The sequence below is a fragment of the Astyanax mexicanus genome, chromosome 24, assembly GCF_023375975.1.
Source record: "Astyanax mexicanus isolate ESR-SI-001 chromosome 24, AstMex3_surface, whole genome shotgun sequence".
Taxonomy (NCBI): domain Eukaryota; kingdom Metazoa; phylum Chordata; class Actinopteri; order Characiformes; family Acestrorhamphidae; genus Astyanax; species Astyanax mexicanus.
Window position 1 is genome coordinate 19176956 of NC_064431.1, and position 22648 is coordinate 19199603.

The following is a 22648-nucleotide window of genomic DNA, read 5'->3' on the forward strand; positions in this document are numbered from 1 at the left end:
TTCACATGACAACTGCGGAAGACTGAAGAATCGTGCAGTCATTCTGAATAAGTTGTGGGGGTCTAATGGCTTGTATTGGAAGACCAGCAAGAATGGCAGTAGTCAATTGGCAAGTCTTGAAATGACGAGAGACTGCACAAGCACTTGGGTGGCTTCCCTAAAAGAAACTCTTTGGATAATTCTCTGGATGTTGCATTGAATGTTTAGAATTTCTTTTTTGCGTGTCAGTGATCAAACATTTGAAGGTCCTGCTTAGTGACCTTTGCTCTGTTAAACCTCATGTTCTTCACATTAATTGACCTTTATCATTCAAATCGCGGTCTTGCTTACTTCCAGCTCTGCACGAGAGCATCAGCGGAATTCATAAACTGTGCCTTAAAGCAGTTTTATTTAATTACACAGCTCAATCTCGCACAACACCACAGCCCTGAATGGAAGAGGAAACTCACAGCAGGAGCCCAAAGTTTCCTTTCCTTCCTCAGTTCAATGGCGTCCCGGGACGCTCTGGTCATTTATTCGGAATCGCATTCAGCAGAACACGCAGCGCTTGGCGGTCGTCTGGGCCGCGTCTCTCCGGCCTCTTTAATTTCCTGGCAGTGGAGCTGCGTTCGGATTGGGAACGCCGCCGTCGTCCTATCACCCGCTTCCATCTCTCCAGCTGTGTTGTGGAACAGGCAGGGGGGAATGTGTGACGGAGCGATTTAAAGCCTCGGCTGCTGGTCCTGCAGTGCAGAATGGGCTGCTGTGCTTCGTCACTGCAGATAGCAGAGCCACATGCTGGCTACGAGAGAGCGAGAGAGCAAGTGAGGGAACAGGAAGTGTTAATCTGAAATGAAATGGCTCAGAAAGATGGGAAGAACTGATTTCCAGTAAGAAATGAATGTGCGTTCATTCGCCCTAGTCTTGCCTGGGTTGCCCTGACTCAGGATATTTTTTTCTGATATCTGATCCAGGTTTAAAAAAAAGAAACCATCAGCTGATCTCTCATCATTTTTAAAGCTGTTTCCCTCAGGATGAGTCAGTATCTCCTGGCTTCTGGAAAAGACAAAAAAAGACAGATATTCAGTTGGTCTCTTTGCTCAAATACTTGATCAATTTTATGAATATGGCAACCCACGTTTTGTAAAGCTAACTTACTATATATATATATATATATATATATATATATATATATGTACTGTAGTTAAGAAAGTCTAGAAAGATGAAATACTAATCTATGCACAATTAGTCCTGCCAGAAAAATCCAGCGCATAACCAGCTCAAACTGGTCAACCATCATGGCCAACATGATAATGAGCATCAGTGGGGCACCAAAAAAAACAACAACAACAACAATTTCAGCAACCAAAAATACAATAAACCCTTTCAGTGATACTATCAGATCAGGATGCCTCAAATTGCCATTGTAAGTTGTGCAAAATAAATACTTTATTCTAAGTTAAAAAACTATAAATCAAACTTTTTTTGTTGGGGGCCAGAAGAAAAAATATATTTGAAGTCACGGGCCACACTCTGTAATAAAACAAATAATGAAATATACCACTTTAAATAATACATTTTCCTGATTATTTTCATTTACACACCATTTTACTTGACTTACTATCTTTATCTTTGACAGTGTTGTGTAAACTAAGATTTTTCAAATTGATATTTCATTTCATGATGTCTCTTAATATTAAACTCCTTAATTACGGCAACTTTTAGACTCTTTGGCCCGTTTTTCTGTGCTACAACTGAGCACTCTCTCCGACTTTAGACTCTTTAGACTCTGTTTTTCTGCGCTACAACTGCACACCCTCTCCGCTTTTAGACTCATTGGCCCGTTCAAACTTTGAATCTCACATTATAAAAACCTGCTTAACAGCGGGCCAACTTTCATTCTATTTCTAAAATAGCGGGTCGCTCCAAAAAAGGAGTTTGGACACCCCTGCTATAAATGGAAATAAAAATGAAATATAACAAAATAAAAATGGTACCACTTTAAAATAAGACTGGCTTTATAAAGGGTTTATGAATGGTTTATTAATGAGTTTATTATTGGTTATTAATTGGGTTGCAAATACTTAAAAAACATAAAAAGTTAATACATATATTACAACACATAAACAGAAATGTCAACAGTGAGCTATAAATTTGCAAATTTGATTCCACACTCATTTAAACTGTCAAACCTCAGATCTTCCTAAATACTGATCTTACTTTTTCCACTTACGTTTTCCATAAACCTGTCATACTAATATATTTGTAGCTATATTTAACTGTTTACTATATGAATAAACAATGAGCAAACAACGGATCACTGTTGCCTTTTTAATTGATGTGTTGTAACTGTTTATCAATGGCTTTTAAAACATTTACAATTTAATCAATAATAATTAATAAACTCATTTATAAACCATTAATAAACCCTTTATAAAGGTAGTCTTATTTTAAAATGGTACCAAAAAATCTATGTCTATATGAAATGTCCGGTGTACAATTCTGAAAAGTTTTGTAAGGAAAACTTTTTTTGCGAATAATTCATTGGTTAACAGCTTTCATCTAATAACTCTAATAACTGTAACTATTAAAAGTATAGGCATTTTCTTTATAGAAATTATAGATGAAGCCAGAGAGTGTCTGGCTGACCCACATGGCAACACCAGCCTTTAGCTCACCTTAACACTGGACTGAACAGTCATAACTAATGGCTATGATGTGTCTTTTTGCCCTAAAGATCTAAAAATTAAACCGTAAAATGAATCATTAATGAAGTTAATCTCATTTAATTTACTAAAGGGAATTATGTCTGCGTTAATATGTTGTATGATGTGTCTGCACTGTTCTGTGGTTATTGTGTGTAGATGAGTTTGTTATGCCCTTAGGGGGCAATCCTGGCATGTATTCACATACTGTATTTGGTTATCTATCCATTTGTGAAATCGGGTTGTGGTTGGTGGTTTTAGCCACATTAATGTGTGTGTGTGTGTGTGATGTATTGGTTATTTTTAGGGCTGTCAACATTAAAGCATTAACGCACATCATTTATTAATTATTAATTAAAAATGTATTAATCAGTAACTATTTATCAGTTATTATTTTTTAAACGCAAGTTAATTTCACCACCGAAACACTCCAAATAAACAAACTCATTAACTGATCCGGACCATAAAAACAGGTGTGAAAACGCACTTTTATACTCAGCAAATTAAATTCAAATTCAGAAAACTTTAAAACCAAACTGAGACGTTTATAATAAAATACGAAAAAAACGTTTTTTTTTTTTTTTATCGAATTTGTCATGCATTCTTTATTCCAGCGCCCCACGTTGGTTTTATACCCCCTTAAATATTTATATAAAGATATATTTTGCCGAAAAAAGAACATTTGCAATGTATTTTTTTCACCAATATCACACAGCCCTACTATGAAGCCTCTGAATCATTACATACAGTATAAATGATAAATTCTGATCATTTATGTCTCTGGGTTCTTCTTTTTTTTTTACCTGTTATTGATAAAGTTGTTAAAGTGATTCACTGGTGCCGAATGGAATAGCGTAGCACGTTTGACGACGCGAGTGTGTGCGTGTTTAAGTTCAACAGGTGTGTGTGTGTGTGGATTGCACGTGACGGAGCGTCGGTTGTGACCTGCGGTGTGTAATTTGGGGAATGTGTGCAGTCCTGCAGACTCCATGGGCGTGAGCTCCTTAAACACAATAAACAGACGATGCTTTCTGCAGACGGGTCGCTGTTATCTCTCGGTCTCCAGATCTCCTGAAGCCGAGCTGATAATCATTGTCTGTGTCCTTTAGGCTGCTGTCAGTGGATTTTTTTTAGTCATGTCTGAGGCCTCGCACGCTTTTCTCCTCAGAGTTTTACGGCGGCTGCAGGGTTATAAATTATACAGAGCTTTTCACTATTGATTTGTTTGTGTTTCAGAGCTGCATTTGTCTGCCTGCCTCCATCACTGAAAGAGTGGCTGTGAGGAATTGTGCTGGTTTTAAATAAATAAGAAGAAGAAAAAAAAAACGGGTATAACCAAAAATAGCTAAATGAAAAAAATATATTTATTTATTAATGTTCGCATCTTTATATACAGTATTGTTCAAATGTTTTAGGCACCTGTGGAAATTTGTAGTAAAGAAAAAGCTCCTTATCTGTGAAGTAAGTGTTTATTAGCTCAGTAAAACACTACATAGCATTAAAATAATAACAATAAATACCAAAACAGCAATTTTACAAAAAGCAGAGCTTTTACACTTTAAAACATATAACATCTAAAACATCCAAGTTTGTTAGTGTTATTTTTGGTAAATCAAATCATCTTACTGATGTTAAATCAGGTGAGCTGCTGACGGAACTGAACATACTATACACATGCTGGCTGAGGAGCATCCAGGAGAAATCTGGAACTAAAATTTGTTCTACAGCTTGGCTCAGGATACAACCTACTTACCTAAAAATGACCTAGAAATTACCTAGAAATATTTGTTACATTTTACTGTATTTATGTTTATTTGCAACTGTTTAAATCATATGTGGTGCTTTTTTCAGGCAAAAACACTCGTATTGCTGAGATAAATTAATTCATGTAATTTGCTTAGGTGCCTAAAACTTTTGCACATGTTTGTAATCCTATAAAAACGACCTTTTTAAATTTTACTTATTCATTTAGTTTTATTTTACTGTTTTTTGTCAATTCTAAGAAAACAACAAAGTAAAATTGACTTTATTAAGTGTTTTTTTTTTACATTTTATGCACTGTAGAAAAATACTACTGAATCTACTGAAAACAAAATCATATGGAATTATTTAGAAAGCAAAAAAAGTAAAAAAAGATTTAAACAACCCAGAATATGTTTTATGTTTTAGATTCTTCATTTGCAAATCTTGCCTGGATTTATGAGGTAGAGTCACCTGGAATGTGAGCTTTAAGTGAACAGCTGTGCTGAAGTTGTCAAGTGCAGTCCCAAAGACCATCAAAAACGTTGAAACTGATGAAATTGGCACTTATCAGGACCGGAAAGCGAAATAAATTGGAAATTGGACCAAGAGTTACCTCTGTTAGCCTCAGACATCACTAACAGTTAACAGCACCCCAGATAAGAGCCACCTAAATACTTTACAGTAAAGTATTTTGGTTTGTTTAATACTTTTCAGTTACTACTTATTGATATGATTCCTTATGTATTCCTTCATAGTCTGGATGACTTCAGTATTAATTTACAATGTAGGAAAAAGAAAAAAAAGAAAAACAGTGAATGAGAAGGTGTGTCCAAGCTTTTGAATGGTACATGCCAACATGGGTCAGGACTGAGTAGAAGATAAAACAGAACTCTGCGCTGACTTGCATTCACTCATTTGTTAGCATGGTCAGTTCTAGCCAGACACTGCCGGTCACGATCCTTCAGCCCCACTCACAAGATAACACCTCACCACTTATACAGAAATAAAAACACGTATATGTCTGTGCGCGTAAGTGTGGGTGTGTGTGTATATGCTGGGTGTTTCTCTTTACACTCACCTGTCTGTGTGTGTGTGTGTGTGTGTGTGTGTGTGTGAGCAGGTACAGTAGGGCTGGCTCCAGGCCAGAATTCCTGCAGCACTGAGTCACACAACAGAAGATCGCTATCGCTCTCTCTCTCTCTTGTTCTCTCTCTCGCTCTCCTATTCTCTCTCTCTTGTTCTCTCTCTCGCTCTCCTATTCTCTCTCTTTGCCTCTCTCTCTCTCTACTATTCTGTCTCTCTTTGCCTCTCTCTCTGTGCCTCTCTCGCGTTCTCTCTCTCTTTACCTCTCTCTGTGCCTCTCTCGCTTTCTCTCTCTCTTTTCTCTCTCTCTCATTCTCTCTCATTCTCTCTCTCTCTTTTCTCTCTCTCATTCTCTCTCTTTACCTCTCTCTCTCTCTCATTCTCTCTCTCTTTACCTCTCTCTCTGTGCCTCTCTCGCTCTCTCTCTCTCTTTTCTCTCTCTCATTCTCTCTCTCTTTACCTCTCTCTCTCTCTGACTCTCTCGCTTTCTCTCTCTCTCTTTGCCTCTCTCTCTCTCTCTCTCAATTTCTACCCCTCTCTCTCGCTCTATTCCCCCCTCTTTCTCTCTCTCTCTCTCTCTCTCTATCCCCCCCTCTCTCTCTCTCTCTCTCTCTCTCTCTATCCCCCCCCCTCTCTCTCTGCACTGCTCTGCTCTGCTCAGTCATATACTGCACAAAACAACCCCACCCCCTCTCTCGCTCCTCTCTCTCTCTCTCTCTCTCACACACACACACACACACACACTGCTTTCAGTAGAGTGCCCACTTCCACAGCAGCAGCAGCAGCACACAGCCCTGAGGAGCGAGTGAGATATAGAGAAAGAGAGAGAAATAGATAAAGAGAGAGAGAAATAGAAAAGAGAGAGAGAGAGAAGGATAGAAAGACGAGTAAACCCTCTCGCTCGCTCCTTTAAAAATTAACAGCCTGCTCCATTATTTAATCAGCTGGAGCGTCTCTCTCTCTCTGACTGCTGTCAGTGCGCTCAGCGCCGGACTGCTGGACTATTATGGATATCTATTATGGGATTCACCTGCAGATCACCTGGACTTTGCTTTACCATTATCTGTGCATCACATCAGCAGCGGCAGCACCTGCTCATCCCGGACAGTGACCGAGCTGAGTGTGTGTGTAGAACAGAGGGCTCTCTCACTACCCTGTAGGTTGGAACTTCAGTTTCATTCACATTCTCTGTTTTTTTACGCTTTTCTGTGGAGATTTTTCACTGTTCTGCTGGTTGGAACGCCAACCGCTGGTTCCTGTGGGTTGAAATTTCTGTTTTTGTGCATTTTATGGAGTGTTTTATATGGTTTTATGTGACTTACAGTTTTTCCCAAATGTTTAAACGTATTTCTAGAAACTTGGCTCAGTTTCTCAAAACTCTAAACACAAACTGAAAATTATTAACTCCTTTGTTGAAACTCTACAAATCTCCAGCAAAACTGATTCCTTCCACCAAAACAACACACACAGCTATTTTATACTTATCTCTTACAGAGCATCAAATAAACACTGACAAGATCAATTCAGAGCACTATTATCAGAAGTATTTAGTTGTGTTTTTGACTTCATGAGGCCACTGTACAAATTCAAATGCATACAAGTCCATGGAAATATGTTGGTTTTCTGTTGTTTTTATTTATTTGGTGTGGTGTAGGACCCCCCCATTTACAGTACTACACAAATGTAAGCTATATTTACTGTATGTAGTTTGTTGCAAAACTGTAATTTTCACCTATTTTCACAATGAGAAACATGATAAGGAAAATTCACATACAAAGAGGACACAAAAATGTATTTGTTGCAAAATGCAAAGAAACAGTTCACTGTTCTTCAGACCCCTGATCTCGGTCAGGCAAGAAGACCTCATCTACTGCAATATTCTCCCTCGCCAAACAGCGGGGGAAAACGCCTTGCATGGTGAATCCATCTTTGGCAATCATCTGCGTGGATGTCATCACATGCCTCCCCCATTACATGAAGTAGCGCCATAGGCTTGAGGGGTCTGTGTTTGTACACTTTCCACCTCCATGCAGAAAAGAATTCCTCTATTGGATTGAGAAATGGGGAATATGGTGGAAGGTGCAGCACAAATAACTGTGGATTTAGAGAACCAATCATTGACCAGACCTGCCCAGTCGAAACTTACATTATCCCAGATGACAACATAGAAGAGCTGTATCAGTCACGTGAGTCCTCTTTTATACTCTGACAAATGATTGAAATGTTCTGCTAATTAAGTTTACATAGCTGCAACTTGTGTGAGACTTCTTGGTAATTAAAGTTTTGTATTTGGAGGTCAGTGATTCTCATGTGAGCAAGGTTTTCTAAATGATGCAATTTGTGTTTAGGGATTTGCGAAGCTGTGATTTAGAATGATATTTGAGTGAGAACATATAAAATTGTGTTTAGAGTTTAGCAGTTTGGAGTCACAATGTTGACACATGAGCTTCATGTTTTTGGATTTGTGTGCATAGTTCCACATTTTTTGTGTAAACAATGTGGAAAAACTGTAAATTGAATTATTCCCTGTAAATTGGGAGTTTGTTTTGATAATTGAAATGTTTGAGTATATATTTGAGTATATTTGCGTTCAAGTAGACAAGTTTTCTTCTTTTTTTTTTTCAATTTTTCAAAGTAATTTCAGTCCATTCACAGTTCAGTCCATTGTAATGCTCATGGCTTTTTTTAATTTTATGGATTATCTTCACAGTTCTGTTGCTGAGAATGCCTCATTCATTTTTTTGCTTTATTTTTGCTTCATTTTTTTTATTATATGGTATATTTTCGTATTCCAGAAGGTTGGGGTATATTTGTCTAGATCAGCTTCCTTTTTGTGTTTATTATAAGGAATATTTTGTTCCCCTATTTCTGAAGGAAGAGGAATATTTTTGCTTTCATAACATCAACATCTTTTTGGTAAATTTATGCAGCATTTTGTCCTACTAGCAGATTAAATTGAGGAGTATTGTCTTGTTTAAATTGTACATTTTACATCAATTTCTGTCTGTTTTTCATGGGTTGGGATACCACAGGATTACTTTATTATTATTTTATGTAATGTCTGATATTTTTTGTGAACGTGCTGCTTTTGACCAGCCACTTTTTTATTTTCTTTTTCACCCATTTTAGACAAAAAGGAGGAAGTTGTTCTTGACAGCTAACTTTTGTGCATTTTATGCATATTGCCATGGCTTTGTATGTTAATTTCTTTATGTATGCTACATCAAATTCTTAATGTTTGCTTTATTTTTGCTTTATTATCAATGATCTGGAATATTCCTGTGCTCCAATAGGTTGAGATTTATTTTTGCAGACTGCTCTTCCTGTTTTTTCTGTATTTTATAGATTCCGTTTTTTGGATCTTTAGGTTGTAGTGTACATTTTTAGATCATATTTTTTGTATTTATTATTATGAGGAATATTTTTTTCCTATGTTTCTATAGGTTAAGCCATATTTTGTCTTTTTTTACATTTTTGGATTTTTTTTTTGTACTTATTATTTTTGCTTATTATATATGCTTATTATTTAAGTAGTTTTTAAAATATTTGTATTTTTTAAGAATGCTATGTGCTGCGTCTGACTTGCAATGTTTTATTTATTTTCAACTCAATTCAGATAAAAAAGAGGAAGTAGTTCTTGGCAGCTATTTTATGTGCATTTTATGTCCATGGCTACATCAAATTATTAATGTGTACTTCTTAAAAATATATATATTTTATGTATATTTTTTGCAGATTGATATTCTTGTTTTTGTCTGTATTTTATGGAATAATTTGTTCTTTTTTCCTATGAATTTTAATGCCATTTCCTTACTTTTTTGCATGTCATTTTTGCATTTTTTGTGAATGTGCTTCTCCTGGCCATCTCTTTATTTGGTTTTTAGTTTTTACCCCCATTCAGACGAAAAGGAAGAAGTAGTTCTTGGCAGCTATTTTTTGTGCATTTTATGTCCATGGCTACAGCAAATTCTTAATGTAGATATTGTTGTTTTTGTCTGTATTTTATGGATTGATTTGTTTGGTTCTGTAGGTTGCAGTGTACATTTGTGGATCAGTTTCTTTTTGTGTTTATTCTAAGGAATATTTTGTTCCTATGTTTCTGTAGGATGAGACATCATTTTGCTGATCTAATAATAGCAAAAAACATGTTTTGGGGAATTTTTGCAAAGCAATTTGTTGTACTTGCTAATGGTTTTCGGGTGGGATTCTGATGCGGATTATCATTTTTTGCTGTTTTTTTTAGGTTGCTGGTAACATTTTACAAATCATTCAATTTTCTGAATGTTTTTCATGGTTCTTATTGTTTTTCTCTTGGAATGCAATTTTTTGTGAATGTGCTGCTTCTGACCTGCACTTTTTAAAAATATATATATATTTTCAACTCAATTCAGACGAAAAAGAGGAACTAGTTCTTGGCAGCTCATTTTTTAGTGCATTTTATGCATATTGACATGGTTTTGTATGTTGCATTGTCCATGGCTAAAGTTTTTTGTGCGTTTTGCCATTTTTCTAGTTTTTTTGTGTTTGTTATGATTATAGGGATATTTTTGTTCCTGTGTTTCTGTAGGGACATCATTTTGCTGTCATAAAAAAACGTGGGAAATTTTATACAATTATATCATTTTGTTCTACTTGCTAGGTTGCTTGGTTTTCGGGTGGGATTCTGATGCGTATTGTCATTTTTTGCTGTTTTTTTCTAGGTCGCTGTTTAAATTTTACAAAAGATTAAATTTTCTGTCTGTTTTTCATGGTCCTATGAATTGTAATACCATGTGCTATTTTTTATTTATGTAAATTTTGCATTTTTTTATGAATGTGCTTCTCCTGGCCATCTCTTTATTTGGTTTTATTTTTACCCCGTTCAGAAGAAAAAGAAGAAGTAGTTCTTGGCAGCTATTTTTTGTGTATTTTATGTCCATGGCTACAGCAAATTCTTAATGTAGATATTCTTGTTTTTGTGTCTGTATTTTATGGAATAATTTGTTTGGTCCTTTAGGTTGTGGTGTCCCTTTTTTTTTTGCTATGTTTCTGTAGGATGAGACATAATTTTGCTGCTCTAATATCATAAAACAAAATGTGGAAATTTTTATACAATTATATCATTTTGTTCTACTTGCTAATGGTTGTTGGGGTGGGATTCTGATGTGTATGTGTTTTTTTCTAGGTCGCCGTTTAAAATGCACAAATTAATTCATTTTCTGTCCATTTTTCATGGTTCTATTGGTTGTAATACCATTTTCTTTGTAATGCCAGTTTTTTGTGAATGTGCTTCTACTGACCTTCTCTTTTTTTTGGTTTTATTTTCACACCATTCAGACGATAAGGAAGAGGTAGTTCTTGGCAGCCTTCCTCTGCTCAGCTTCAAGATCGGAGCGGTCCAGTCTTCAGATAACATCAGCCGGAAGTTTGCCTTTAAGGTGAGTGTTACGGTGTTGGGTGTTACGGTGTTTGGCGTGGGTTGTGGAGTGAGGATGAGTACAGTATGAGATTCTGCCTGTAGTATAACGGCAATAAAATGATGTTTGGCTTCCTGACAAATCACAGAGGTCCATATTTAATCTGCGGTGGTGCTGTATTAGCTGATGCTATATTTATACTGGTTTTTAATGGTACACTATTATGTGTGTGTGTTGGTTTTTTGTGTGTGTGTATTTTTTTGCCAGGGGAGTGAATGCACTGTCACTTTGTATTCCCGTCTGATCTGTGAGGGATGCTGTGGGACGCTGGGATGGGAAGTGTGCTTGTGTTTACTGTAATAGTGCTTTTGCACGTTGCTGTTTCATAATTCTACACTGTTCTCCCAGTAGAGCAGCACAGCACACTTAGCTATTCTAGTCCAGTTCCGATGTTTTAGTGTTCTGGTTCGTATTTATCTACAGTAGAAGACGTTTATCTAGAGTTAGAGCTGGAGATGAGCTGGATCTTGTTGGCACGTCGCTGTTTGTTTTGTAATCCTGGTTCTGGCGGGCACATTTCAGTGTTTTGTCAGTGTTTTCTTTTTTTTTTTTTCAACACGCTTGCCACGCCCATTTTCGAGACGAGCCAGAGTGTTGCGTCAGGTGTTTTGAAACAGGGAAGGTAATAAAACCTGCGGAGCTCCACACTGTTGGGAAAGCACAGGGTGAAATGCTGTATGGGATCTTCAGTAAAAGCAGCTGAACAATGACAATTTTAAACTAATCTAAGAAAAACATTTAAAAAAATAATGTACTAAACCTGGAAATAAAGTGTTAAACAAACCAAAATACTCTACTGCAGTAGTTCTTAAACTTTTTAGACCATACACCACTATTGACCAAACCAAAATCTCCAAATACCACCTACAAGCCTTTTCAAAGAAACACATGTAATTACCACACATCCCTTTCAGACAGATTCCTCTTACAGCATCCACAGTTAATCCTGTTGGATGTGATACCTCCTTCTTGGTGGTATGCTAGCTGACATTACCCTGGATACCGTGGCTCTTGATACATTACAAAGACTTGCTGTCTTGGTCACAGATACGCCATCAATACGTGCACCAACAATTTGTCCTCTTTTGAACTCTGGTATGTCACCCATAATGTTGTGTGCATTGACAACAATATTTAGAGCAAAACTGTTCTCTTACCCTGCTAATTGAACCTTCACACTCTGCTCTTACTGGTGCAATGTGCAATTAATGAAGATTGGCCACCAGGCTGCTCCAATTTAGCCATGAAACCTCCCACACTAAAATGACAGGTGTTTCATTAATCTGCATTTTATTGTCCAACCCCTGTACATCTTACCTTTAGCCAATTGTTCACTTGTTCACCTGTTGTGTGGAGCTTACTCTTAGATCGAAGGAAATAAACAACATCAGTGCCAAGCAGTGAACTACAGTATATAGTAGAAACTCGTGTGAACTGTTGGTGACAGGCTGATTGACGTAGATTATCATATCTTGTGATGAACTTGGGATGCTTTAAGTACCACCAGTGGTACCTTTACCACAGTTTGAGAACCACTGCTCTACTGGGAAGCACTTAGGCGGCTCGTATCTGAAGTCCCCCCCGCGTTGCCTCAGCGTGTGAAGAATGTGAGCTTGTGTTTATGGCACTCGGGTGCGTGCTGCTTTGGGATTCGCCCCCCGGCTGCGCGGGACGTCCCGGGGCTGGGGCGGGGTTTGGCATGTCATTACAGGATCACGTTGGGGCGAAGGAACCGTTTGAATTTTATGAGTCTGTTAGTTTAAACCAGCCCACACTGAAAAAAAAGATGATTAAAATTTACTTTTACTAGTTTACTAATTTATTAATAAAGTTTCACAACTTCCTGTATTTGCTTTTTTTTCAGATTAATTTACATAACTTCAACTCGGTTTCAAGACTTATACTATGTTACATAGAGTAAATAAGTGAACTGAACTTTAGTCAATCCTTTCTTTTAGTAAACTTTACTTCATTTATTTTTACTGAATCAATCCTTTCTTTTAGTAAACTTTACTTCATTTATTTTTACTGAATCAATCCTTTCTTTTAGTAAACTTTACTTCATTTATTTTTACTGAATCAATCCTTTCTTTAAGTAAACTTTACTTAAATTATTTTTGGGGAATCAATCCTCTTTTATTAAACTTTACTTCATTTATTTTTGCTGAATAAATCCTTTCTTTTAGTAACCTTTACTTAATTTCTGCATTCAATATTACCTAATTACAATTACTTCATTTATACAATAATACTCAAATATGTGTGTTTTTTTACTAAAAATATTTTAATTTCAGGAATTATAACATATTATGTATCATAAATTATTTGAGTAATATTGCAGAAATTAAGTAATTTTAATTAGGTAATATTGTATGCAGAAATTAAGTAAAGTTTAGTAAAAGAAAGGACTGACTGAAGTTCAGTTCACTTATTTACTCTATGTAAAATTTAAGTCTTGAAATCGAGTAGAAGTTACTTAAATTTATCTGAAATTAAATCTACTTGAAAAAAAGCAAATGCAGAAAGTTGAGAAACTTTTTTAAAGTAAATTTTACTCAGCATTTTTTTTAAGTGTATAGCTCTGAACTGTTAGACGGTAGGCGGGGCTGAGCAGGGCAGTGTTAGGCACCTTCTGACCTGGACTTTCAGACCTTTTTATTGGGGTCAGAGGGGTGGAGATGGGCGTTGCCTCTATAAAAGGCATTTAAAGCTGCTCACTGTCTCTGAATCTGGTTCTTTGTGCCACAATCTGCTAAAATATCTTCAGAATAAGGTAAATGTCCTTCTTAGTAAACCTACTTAGTAAAAAACATGAAGGCCCAATCCCATTTTACCACTTAACCTGATTTTTGTAAGGTTGGAGAGTTAAGGGGAAGTGTTAGGGCAACATGGGTATCATTGGCAAGATGGCAGCGACAAATTATAATATAGATGTTGATTGGCAGGCGTCAGTGTTGTAGAGCTGTAAGAGCACATTAATTTTATTCTGTGTTTCTAGTGATCACAGTGTGCTGACTTTGAGCTACAGAGTTCACTCTTTACTGAGTTTACTCCTGTATTGCTCCATTATAATACTGTCAGTATCGGCAGTTAAATAATAATATAGTAAATATGTTGAGAATACCCATGATTAACTTAAAATGATAAGTAATGTGAATATTACTAAAGTTTTATTAACTTGAAAGTGTGTGTTAAAATAAAGATGAATTGTTAGTTTATTTGACTTAACAGATCATTTTTAAAAAAGGACAAATTAAACACTTAAGTTGAGTTAACTCAGCTTTTTAAGTCAGCAGTGTACAAGAGAAAATTAAGTTGACAATACTTAAATTTCCCATGTAGTGTCAATAGACTCTTTTAAGTTGACACTTCCTGAAAAAGTATGTTAGCACTACTGGAGAAAATTAAGTAGTAAATACAATGACTACTCTTGCTTGATCTACCTGATTATCTGATGCAAAAAGTTGACATGATTTTTTTTAAGTAGATCAAGCACACTATTTTTTTCAGTGTGTTGGGACAATTACGTTTACACCTACTGGATAAACATATCCAGGGGAAAAATTCACTGTGTTTCTGGTCCCCACTGTAAAAACTCAATGAAGACAGTCTGAGACAAAGTACACTTGGTTTGGCAGGAGTTGCCCTAATGAATTAGTAGACATTTTTACAGAAAAGACAGGAATAGAACTAATGTTTTCATGTTTTCTACAGTCATTGTCAGATTGTAGATGTTTTAGTGTATTTTTTTGCTAATATCTTAGCATATTTTTTTATATGCCAGGTTCTAGCTGACATACAGCACAGTTCAGCACAGTTGTTCCAGCAGCATTGAAGCTGATGTTATCCAGGAGTGTGTGTGTGGTGTGTGTGTGGTACACAGAAGTCATAATACTAATAACACAGGAGTGTACACTGTAGTACGTTGTAATGAGCTGGGTGGTGTGGGAGGTGTGTGTCGTACAGTAATACAGAAACAACGTTATAATGACTCATCCTCGTCCTCGTCCGGATAAATCACATCTATTAAAGCGTGACTCCTTCAGATATGATGTCACCTTGTGACACCCGGGCAGCATTTTTCGAACTGGTCTCGGCACAAAGTTAATAATTAAGCAGGACGCTGTGTCTCGTGTGTGTGTGTGTGTGTGTATGTGTGTTTGGGTTTAAACTGTGTACAAAGAGTGAGCGGAGTGTGAGCTTGTATTTATTGTATTTCGAAACCGCCCGGACAGCGAACGGTTCTGCAGCTCAGGTTTCCTGACGGTAACACCTCCAGCACCTCGGGGAGCGAGAGCACCTTCCTCCCGTTCCTCCCCTTGCAGCTCCGGTTCCACCAGGTAACTAACGTCTTCGGCCTCCGGTTCCAAATACTCTCCTCGGTCAGAACTGGAGATCGGCCCCGGGGCCGCGGCGGGTTTGTTTACTCTGGTTTTGAATAGACGGGAGATCTCATTTCTGACTGTGATATTTCCTCTAAAGAGAATGGTGATCGCTTTATGACGACCTGTTTTCATTCGAAAAGTGCAGGTATCCATATTCAGTAGGGATTTTTTTTTGTAGATTCAGTAATTCTGTTTAAAATTGTGTATATCAACAGTATTACCCTAGTGAAAATAATATAAATCATTTCCCAGGACCGGCAGTGTGTGTGGTGATGTGGTGATGTAGTTCAGTGTGTGGTTCTGCTCTTTGCTTTGCCCGTGCTTTGCCCCGGGCTCATCCCTCGGAGGCATACACACATATATCACACTGGAGGGACTGGTTGCTGGGACGCTGACTGGGGGGTTTCTACCTATTTCTTTCTTTTTTTTTCCTCTTTCCCGCTGTCTCACACTGTGTGTGCATGTGTGTGAGTTTCTTAAGAGTCTCATTACAGAGAGAGAAAAAACACACACACACACACAGTCCTCCTCCCGGAATAGCGCCGCTTGAATATTGATGAAGAGGGGTTGCATAACTGCAGTGAAGCTGCATCTTAAACTGATCTCAGGTCAGGGCTGTACCCCTCCCCACGTATCCCAGAAGCCCCTGTTGGCAGCCCTGCACATTACACTCTTCTGTCAAGAAGTTAGGCCTGACTGATGTTGTTTTATTTGCTTAAAAAAATGAGTAGAACTCTATTAGAACTGAGGTTTTGCAGTAAAGTGTGGAGCTACTTTAAGCTACGTGTTAATGGCGTAAAAATAGCCATTTCCATAACATTCAACTGAATGTCTATTAAAAGCAATTGAACTGAAAGGTAAAATTAAAGTAGAGCTGGGCGATATGGCCCAAAAAAATCCCATTTCTTTTTTTTATCCAATTCCCCTACTAAAAATCAAACTACAGATGATGTGGTGAAAATGCAAGCAGAAACATGCAAAAAAAACTATTGTAAACAGTGAGAACAGCTAGTAACTCCAACATAGTTTAGGTACTGACCCCTTGCACCCTCAAACTTAAAAAAAATAAAATAAATAAACACATCCTCAAAAACTAATAGAAATATTCATGAAAAAGAGCGCGCGGGAGGGAGGGGCTAAGCTCACTCTGAACTACGGGAGCCCACAGGGGAGGGTCGGTGGTGGAAATCAAAACTCAGAGAAAACCGATTTTCATAAAAGCACATCGTCCTTAACTGTAAATTCAAATTAATCGATAAAATCGATTAATCGCCCAGCTCTAGGTGAAAGTAAATGATTCTCTACTGAATGTATCCCTACATCCAAATCTAACCCAAAGTAATCTAATCTTAACATTTTAGGATTGGGTTTAGGGTTAGATTTAAAGTTTAGTTTAAGGTTAGAGTACAGGTTTGGTGTTGGTGTATTCTCATAATCATCAACAATAAAAAAGAAATAAAAGCTTAAAATAGATTACACACTCTGAGTGTAATATATCTATATAATATATGAGTTTCACATTTTGAACTGAAATATAGGAATGTATGAAAGACGAATCAGAACCCCTGCTTGACCTCAATTTAGCAAGATTTAGAAGATTTTGCAGACTCAAGAGTATTCCAGTGCACATGTGACACTGTTGTTGGAGAAGGATCTAACTCATATAAGGCATTACCACTCACAGTAGACAGTGCAGTGCATTGGGTGGTAATGATGGGGACTGGCAGTGTCTGGCTAGAAATGATTGTGTGACAAAATCCCACCACCATTCGATGTAGAAAACATCCCCAGATCCCGAGCAGACAGTATCTGAGGGTAGGAGTGCTGATTGCTCTGTAAACGAGAGAAATCTGATCTGAAGCACTCATGCGTTGGATGGTCCCAGATCCTTAAAAACAGGCCGGATCCTAAAACACGGTCCCACGGGAAGAAGCGCTGATAAGGAACCAGTATCTTCCTGCTGGTGTCTGACTCTAGCTGGTCTTGGGTTTTACGACAGGGACATTCCTCTGATATGAGACTGACCTTGATGCCATGAGTCTGCACAACAACATCCAATGCAGAACAACATCCAGTGCAGTTATGGCATGTCTGTGTCTGGAATGAGCGTATTTTTATCTCCAGCTTCCAGAACTCTCTCTAATTGCTTATGTGTGGAAGTCAGCAGAGTCTTATTGAGTAGATGTTGAAGTTATAGCAACTTTTTAAAATCAGGGTTAGGTTTGAAGATGCTGCTGGCCACGGAATGGTATTATTGGTATTAATGGCATTATTGGGCTGCAAAAATGCTCATAATTTGTAAATAAATTGATAGGTTTTAAAATTTTGATACCAGTACTGATACAATACTTGAAATTAGCAAGAGACAGCACGAGTAAGGGAAAGATAGCGCAAGTTAGCGAGAGACAACATGAGTTAGTGAGAAACAGCGCGAGTGAAAGAAAGACAGCGCGTATTAACAGGAGGCAGCAAGAGTTAGCAAGAGACAGTGCGAGTTAATGAGAGAGGGAGAGACAACATGAGTTCGCGAGAGACAGAGTGAGTGAAAGAAAGACAACATGAGTTTGCGAGAGACAGCGTGAATGAAAGAAATACAGCGCAAGTTAGCAAGAGACACCGTGAGTTAGCGAAGGAAAGCGCGAGTGAAAGAAAGACAGTGTGAGTTAGCAAGAGACAGCGCAGGTAAAATAGGGAGAGACAATGCAAGTTAGTGCGAAACAGCATGAGTTAGCAAGAGACAGCACGAGTAAAAGAGGGAGAGACAGTGCGAGATAGCGAGACAGTGAAAGTTAGCGAGAGACAGCGAGGGTTAGCTAGAGATAGAAAGAGCTAGCGAGAAACAGCGCGAGTGAAAGAAAGACAGCAAGAAGTTAGCAAGAGACAGCACAGGTAAAAGAGGGAGAGACAATGCAAGTTAGCGAGAAACAGCGGGAGTTATCAAGAAACAGCCCAAGTGAAAGAGGGAGAGACTTTGCGAGATAGCGAGACAGTGAAAGTTTTATCGAGAGACAGCGAGAGTGAAAGAAAGACAGCATAAGTTAGCAAGAGACAGAACAACACTAATAATTGAGAGAGAGTGCAACTTACGGAGAGACAGCGTGAGTTAGCGTGAGACAGCACTATTTAGCGAGTACATACAAAGTATCGAAAACAGGCACCACATTTTTTATGACATTTTGGTACTCTGTAGCACCAAGACATTTTGGTCTGTACCTTTTCGGTAACAAATTTCGATACTCAGCCCTACCTGGCATTGTTTAAGATTCCACCACAGACCATGAGACCAGGCCACTTGAACATGTGATTAATGACCTGAAACCACTGATCTAGTCGCTGACCGTTTATTGCAAATAGAATAGAAACTTTTATTCTACTGATGTTGGTGCTCCGTCCAATATTTTGATCTAAAAATCTAATTCTTATGGGACTCCTGGAAGGACTATATTTTCAATGCCCTGCTTCCAGAACGTTAATTGCTTACAGTATGTGTGGAAATCGGCAGAGCTTTATTTAATTTTTATTTTTTTCCGATGTTAAAATGGCTGTATATCAACATTAATCAACAATATCAGGGTTAGATCTGGTGATGCTGGATCAGCATGTGTACGAACATTATCCTGCCCATATCGAAGCCAATATTGATCGGGTATGATTATAAGATTGCACCCCCACCATGATGACACCAGGTCGTCTAGACATAGTCATGTGGCGCATGACCAGAAATCATTGATCTTCTCGCTGACCATTTATTGCCGATAGAATAGACTAATAATAAACTTCTATTCTACTGACGATGGTTCTTCGTCCAATAATTTGTTCAGTATATCATGTCTTTTGTGCCAGTACACAGCGCTGGTGTGGACAGGGTGTTCTCTTGGCAGTCGCTGGGGACTGATTTCCCAGGCTGCTGTTACTGCGTTTTGTTTACTGGGCACCTCGGCCGGCGCGTGGGAGTGCACCATCGCTCTTATCGGGCATGTGGGCAGTGCATGTTTACTCAGTATGGAGCAGGACCCTGTGCTCTCAGGCAGCGCATTAGCTGTGGATGAAGTCTCTGTATGTGTGTGTGTGTGTGTGTATATGTGTGTGTGTCACATGGAGGAGACTGAGCATGCAGTCATCTACCCATAAAGTTGCCTAGTCATTACTGGATTCAGTAATCAGTAATTATTTCTGACTCGACTCTACTCGACTGTATTCTTATTTCTGTCTGTTTTTTTTTTTTCTCATGTTTTTTTTCGTGTCAACACACTTGTGGGCGTCAAATGTTGGGTCTAGCCCAGGTCTGGCACCACCCCAGTGTTTTTTCACCCTTAGCAAGCTTAACTTAAACTTAAACTTAAACTTAAACTTAAAATCTTTGTCATTAAATGACAAAATATAATTTTTTGAAGGAGAATCTGACTAGATTTTTGGTGTAGTAAACCATGATAAAAAAAACTACTTACCTTTGATGAATAGCACACCTCCGTTCTCCCACAGCTTTCAGAAATGCAGAAATTTTAACAGTTTGTCCAAACACCCTTCAGACTGGGTGAAACGGGGCATAATTTGCCCCCATAAATCGCTTTTTCCACCGTTATCCAGCTCAAAGTAGCTCCACACTTCTTTGTTAGAATCCAAAGAGCCCTGATATTTAAAACGAGGCATTAATAAAGAAATGGCAACACTTTACTTGGATGGTCCATTTTATGGCCTTGTTGATGCTCAACTAACATTCAACTAACACTGAATTGAATGTCTATTGAATTTAACTCAACCTTATGTTGAATTCATGTAAATGATTCAAAATAGAACCTAACCGTACACCTAACCCTAACCTTAACCCTTAATCAACCATAAAATCAAACCCTACACCTAACCCTTACCCTAACCTTAACCTAAGCTTAAAATCTAACCCTAAACCCAATGCTAAAATATTAAGATAAGCGTTTGGATTAGAGTTGAATGTAGGGTTTTATTCAATAGAGAATCATTTACTTTCACCTTTTAGTTCATTTGCATTTAATAGACATGTAGGTGAATGTTGGTTGAATGTCAGTTGAGCATCAAAGAGGCCATCAAATGGACCATCCAACCAAAGTGTTACCCAAGAATCTTATTAAAAACTACTGTTTACATCCTATACCATGAGCTTCAGCTCTGAGCGCCGCCATTACTGAACTGAAAATATCATCGATAGTCACTTTTCCTCTCCATTTAGGCCAGAAAGTTCTACATTGGTCTCATCTGACCACAGAACCTTCTTCCACGTGTATGCTGCAACTGCAAACAGCAAATTCACATGTTTCTTTTAACAGTGAATTTCTTCTTGACACCTTTCTTCTTCCACCAAGGCCATATTTGTGGAGCGCATGGCTTATGATAGTTGTCCTGTATCCAGATTCTCTCACCTGAGTTGTGGATTTCTGCAGCTCCTCCAGAGTGACCATGGGCCTCTTGGCTGCTTCTCTGAACAGTGCTCTCCTTGCTCGATCTGTCAGTTTGGGTGGAGAGCAATGTCTTAATAGGTTTGCAGTAGGGGTGTGCCATATCGTATCGTACTACGTGATAATATCGCCAGCATTTTTGAATATCGTGAACGATATTATACCCTGAAATATATCGTGCCATATCACCCACCCCTAATTATCACATCAGGGTACTACTTTTTTTTACAGTTTTTAGCAAAAGAAAAATTCACACTGTTCTCATTTTCCATTACATATCTACTAGAGACAGATTATATCTGTGCAGTATCATTTATTTTACTTTAATCCTGAATATATGGAGATATTTGGAGTGCATTATTAGTATTATTAGTATCATGACATTCTGGATCATTGACTTCTATTACAAATCTGATCAAATTCTTGTGTTTTTTAATATCTCAGGTAGGGGTGTGACATAAATCGTATGCAATAATAAAATAAAAATGTCATTTTGTTGCAGTAGTGTATTCTTGAAAGAAAAAAAAATCATTAATGTATATCGCCAAGAGTATCGTTATCGTGAAAATACCAGGAAATATCGTGATATTATTTTAGGGCCATATCGCCCACCCCTAGTTTGCAGTAGGTTTTCCACGAATCGTACAGTGCTCATTTGGAGGCTCAAAGCTTGGGATATGTTTTTTTTTTTTTTTTTTTTACCTAACCCTGCTTTAAACTTTTTTCTCCACAACTTTATCTCGGTTATCTTCAAGCATATTCTTTATGATGCTGTTTGTTTACAAGTGTCCTGGACTCTATTAACTGATTAACTGACTTCTGAAGGCAATTGACTGCGAATGATTTTACTGTATTTAGGGGTTTTAGAGTAAAGGGTGACACTTTTTTTAGATTTTTATTTTATAAAAATTGTGACAACCATGTATCAGTTTTGTTCCACTCCACACTTCTGCAATACTTTGTGTTTGTCTATTGCTTAAAATCTTAATAAAATACATATAAGTTTGTGGTTGTAAGGTGACAAGATGTTAAAAGGTTCAAGAGGTATGAAACCTTTGGCAAGCCACTGTATTAAACACAATCTTTTTTTTTTTTTTTTTAGGGGTTTTTAGCCTCAGAATTGTCATAACTGTTCTGTATACATCATGTAAATACCTTTGCCGCCTCCACCCCCAAACTTTTTAGCTTTTTAAAAGGTGCTATTAATACATAATAACAGTAACAATACTGGAATTCTCGTATCGGTCACGTCCACACCTCTCTTCTGGTTTCCCCAGAATAGCAGCTGTGCTGCTGCTCACGTTACCTGTTGAGCCGGGGTGGAATACACTGCCTGTAAGCGCCGTGACATTTGGTGAATAGGTGAAGTCAGCGTGGCGTGGCGTCATACCGTCCTCGGGCTGGGTTTATCCACCCAGTGCCCCGACTGTTATCGGGAGGCATCAGGATCAAACACGGGCACTACAGTGCGTTACCCACGCCTGGCTGCAGATATATAACTACCTGGGTGGAGAGATGCACAAAGACTTAAAGAAAGAAAAAAGACTGTCAAGGAAGTGGGTCATTTTTAGGTATCTATAAACCTTGCTCTGTAGGAAGCTGTGCCATAGCACAAAGGCAGCGGGCACAGCTGGCATCAGTCCAGCCCTCAGAGAAACCCAGTCTTGTTGTTTGTGTTGTTCTGTTCTGCCCTACGCTGCTCCGGGCGTTGGCACCTGATATCTGGCCTGATGTTTCTTATCTGTTTGCTTCCTGTTCCTGCAAAAAAATGTCACTTTTTGTCACTTTACAACCACAACCACAAATTTAAATGTATTTTGTTGAAATCCACTGTAGTTTTGGCTGTAATGTTTAGGGTCATCGTCTTG

The 22648-nt window shown here is 37.9% G+C and overlaps 1 protein-coding gene across 13 annotated transcripts in view; it reads left to right on the top strand.

Annotated features, from left to right (window-relative positions):
- Positions 1 to 22648, top strand: part of plekha6 (pleckstrin homology domain containing, family A member 6) — a 141064-nt gene that overhangs the window by 64626 nt on the left and 53790 nt on the right. For 10 of the 13 annotated variants that reach the window (XM_049471616.1, XM_049471620.1, XM_049471619.1 and 7 more), the window contains exon 6: positions 10827 to 10927. In XM_049471616.1, the coding sequence (XP_049327573.1) occupies positions 10827 to 10927 (101 nt within the window). Of the gene's footprint in view, positions 1 to 6224; positions 6667 to 10826; positions 10928 to 15157; positions 15307 to 22648 lie in introns of those variants that run through there. The other 3 variants (XM_049471627.1, XM_049471629.1, XM_049471625.1) reach the window with 2 other exon arrangements.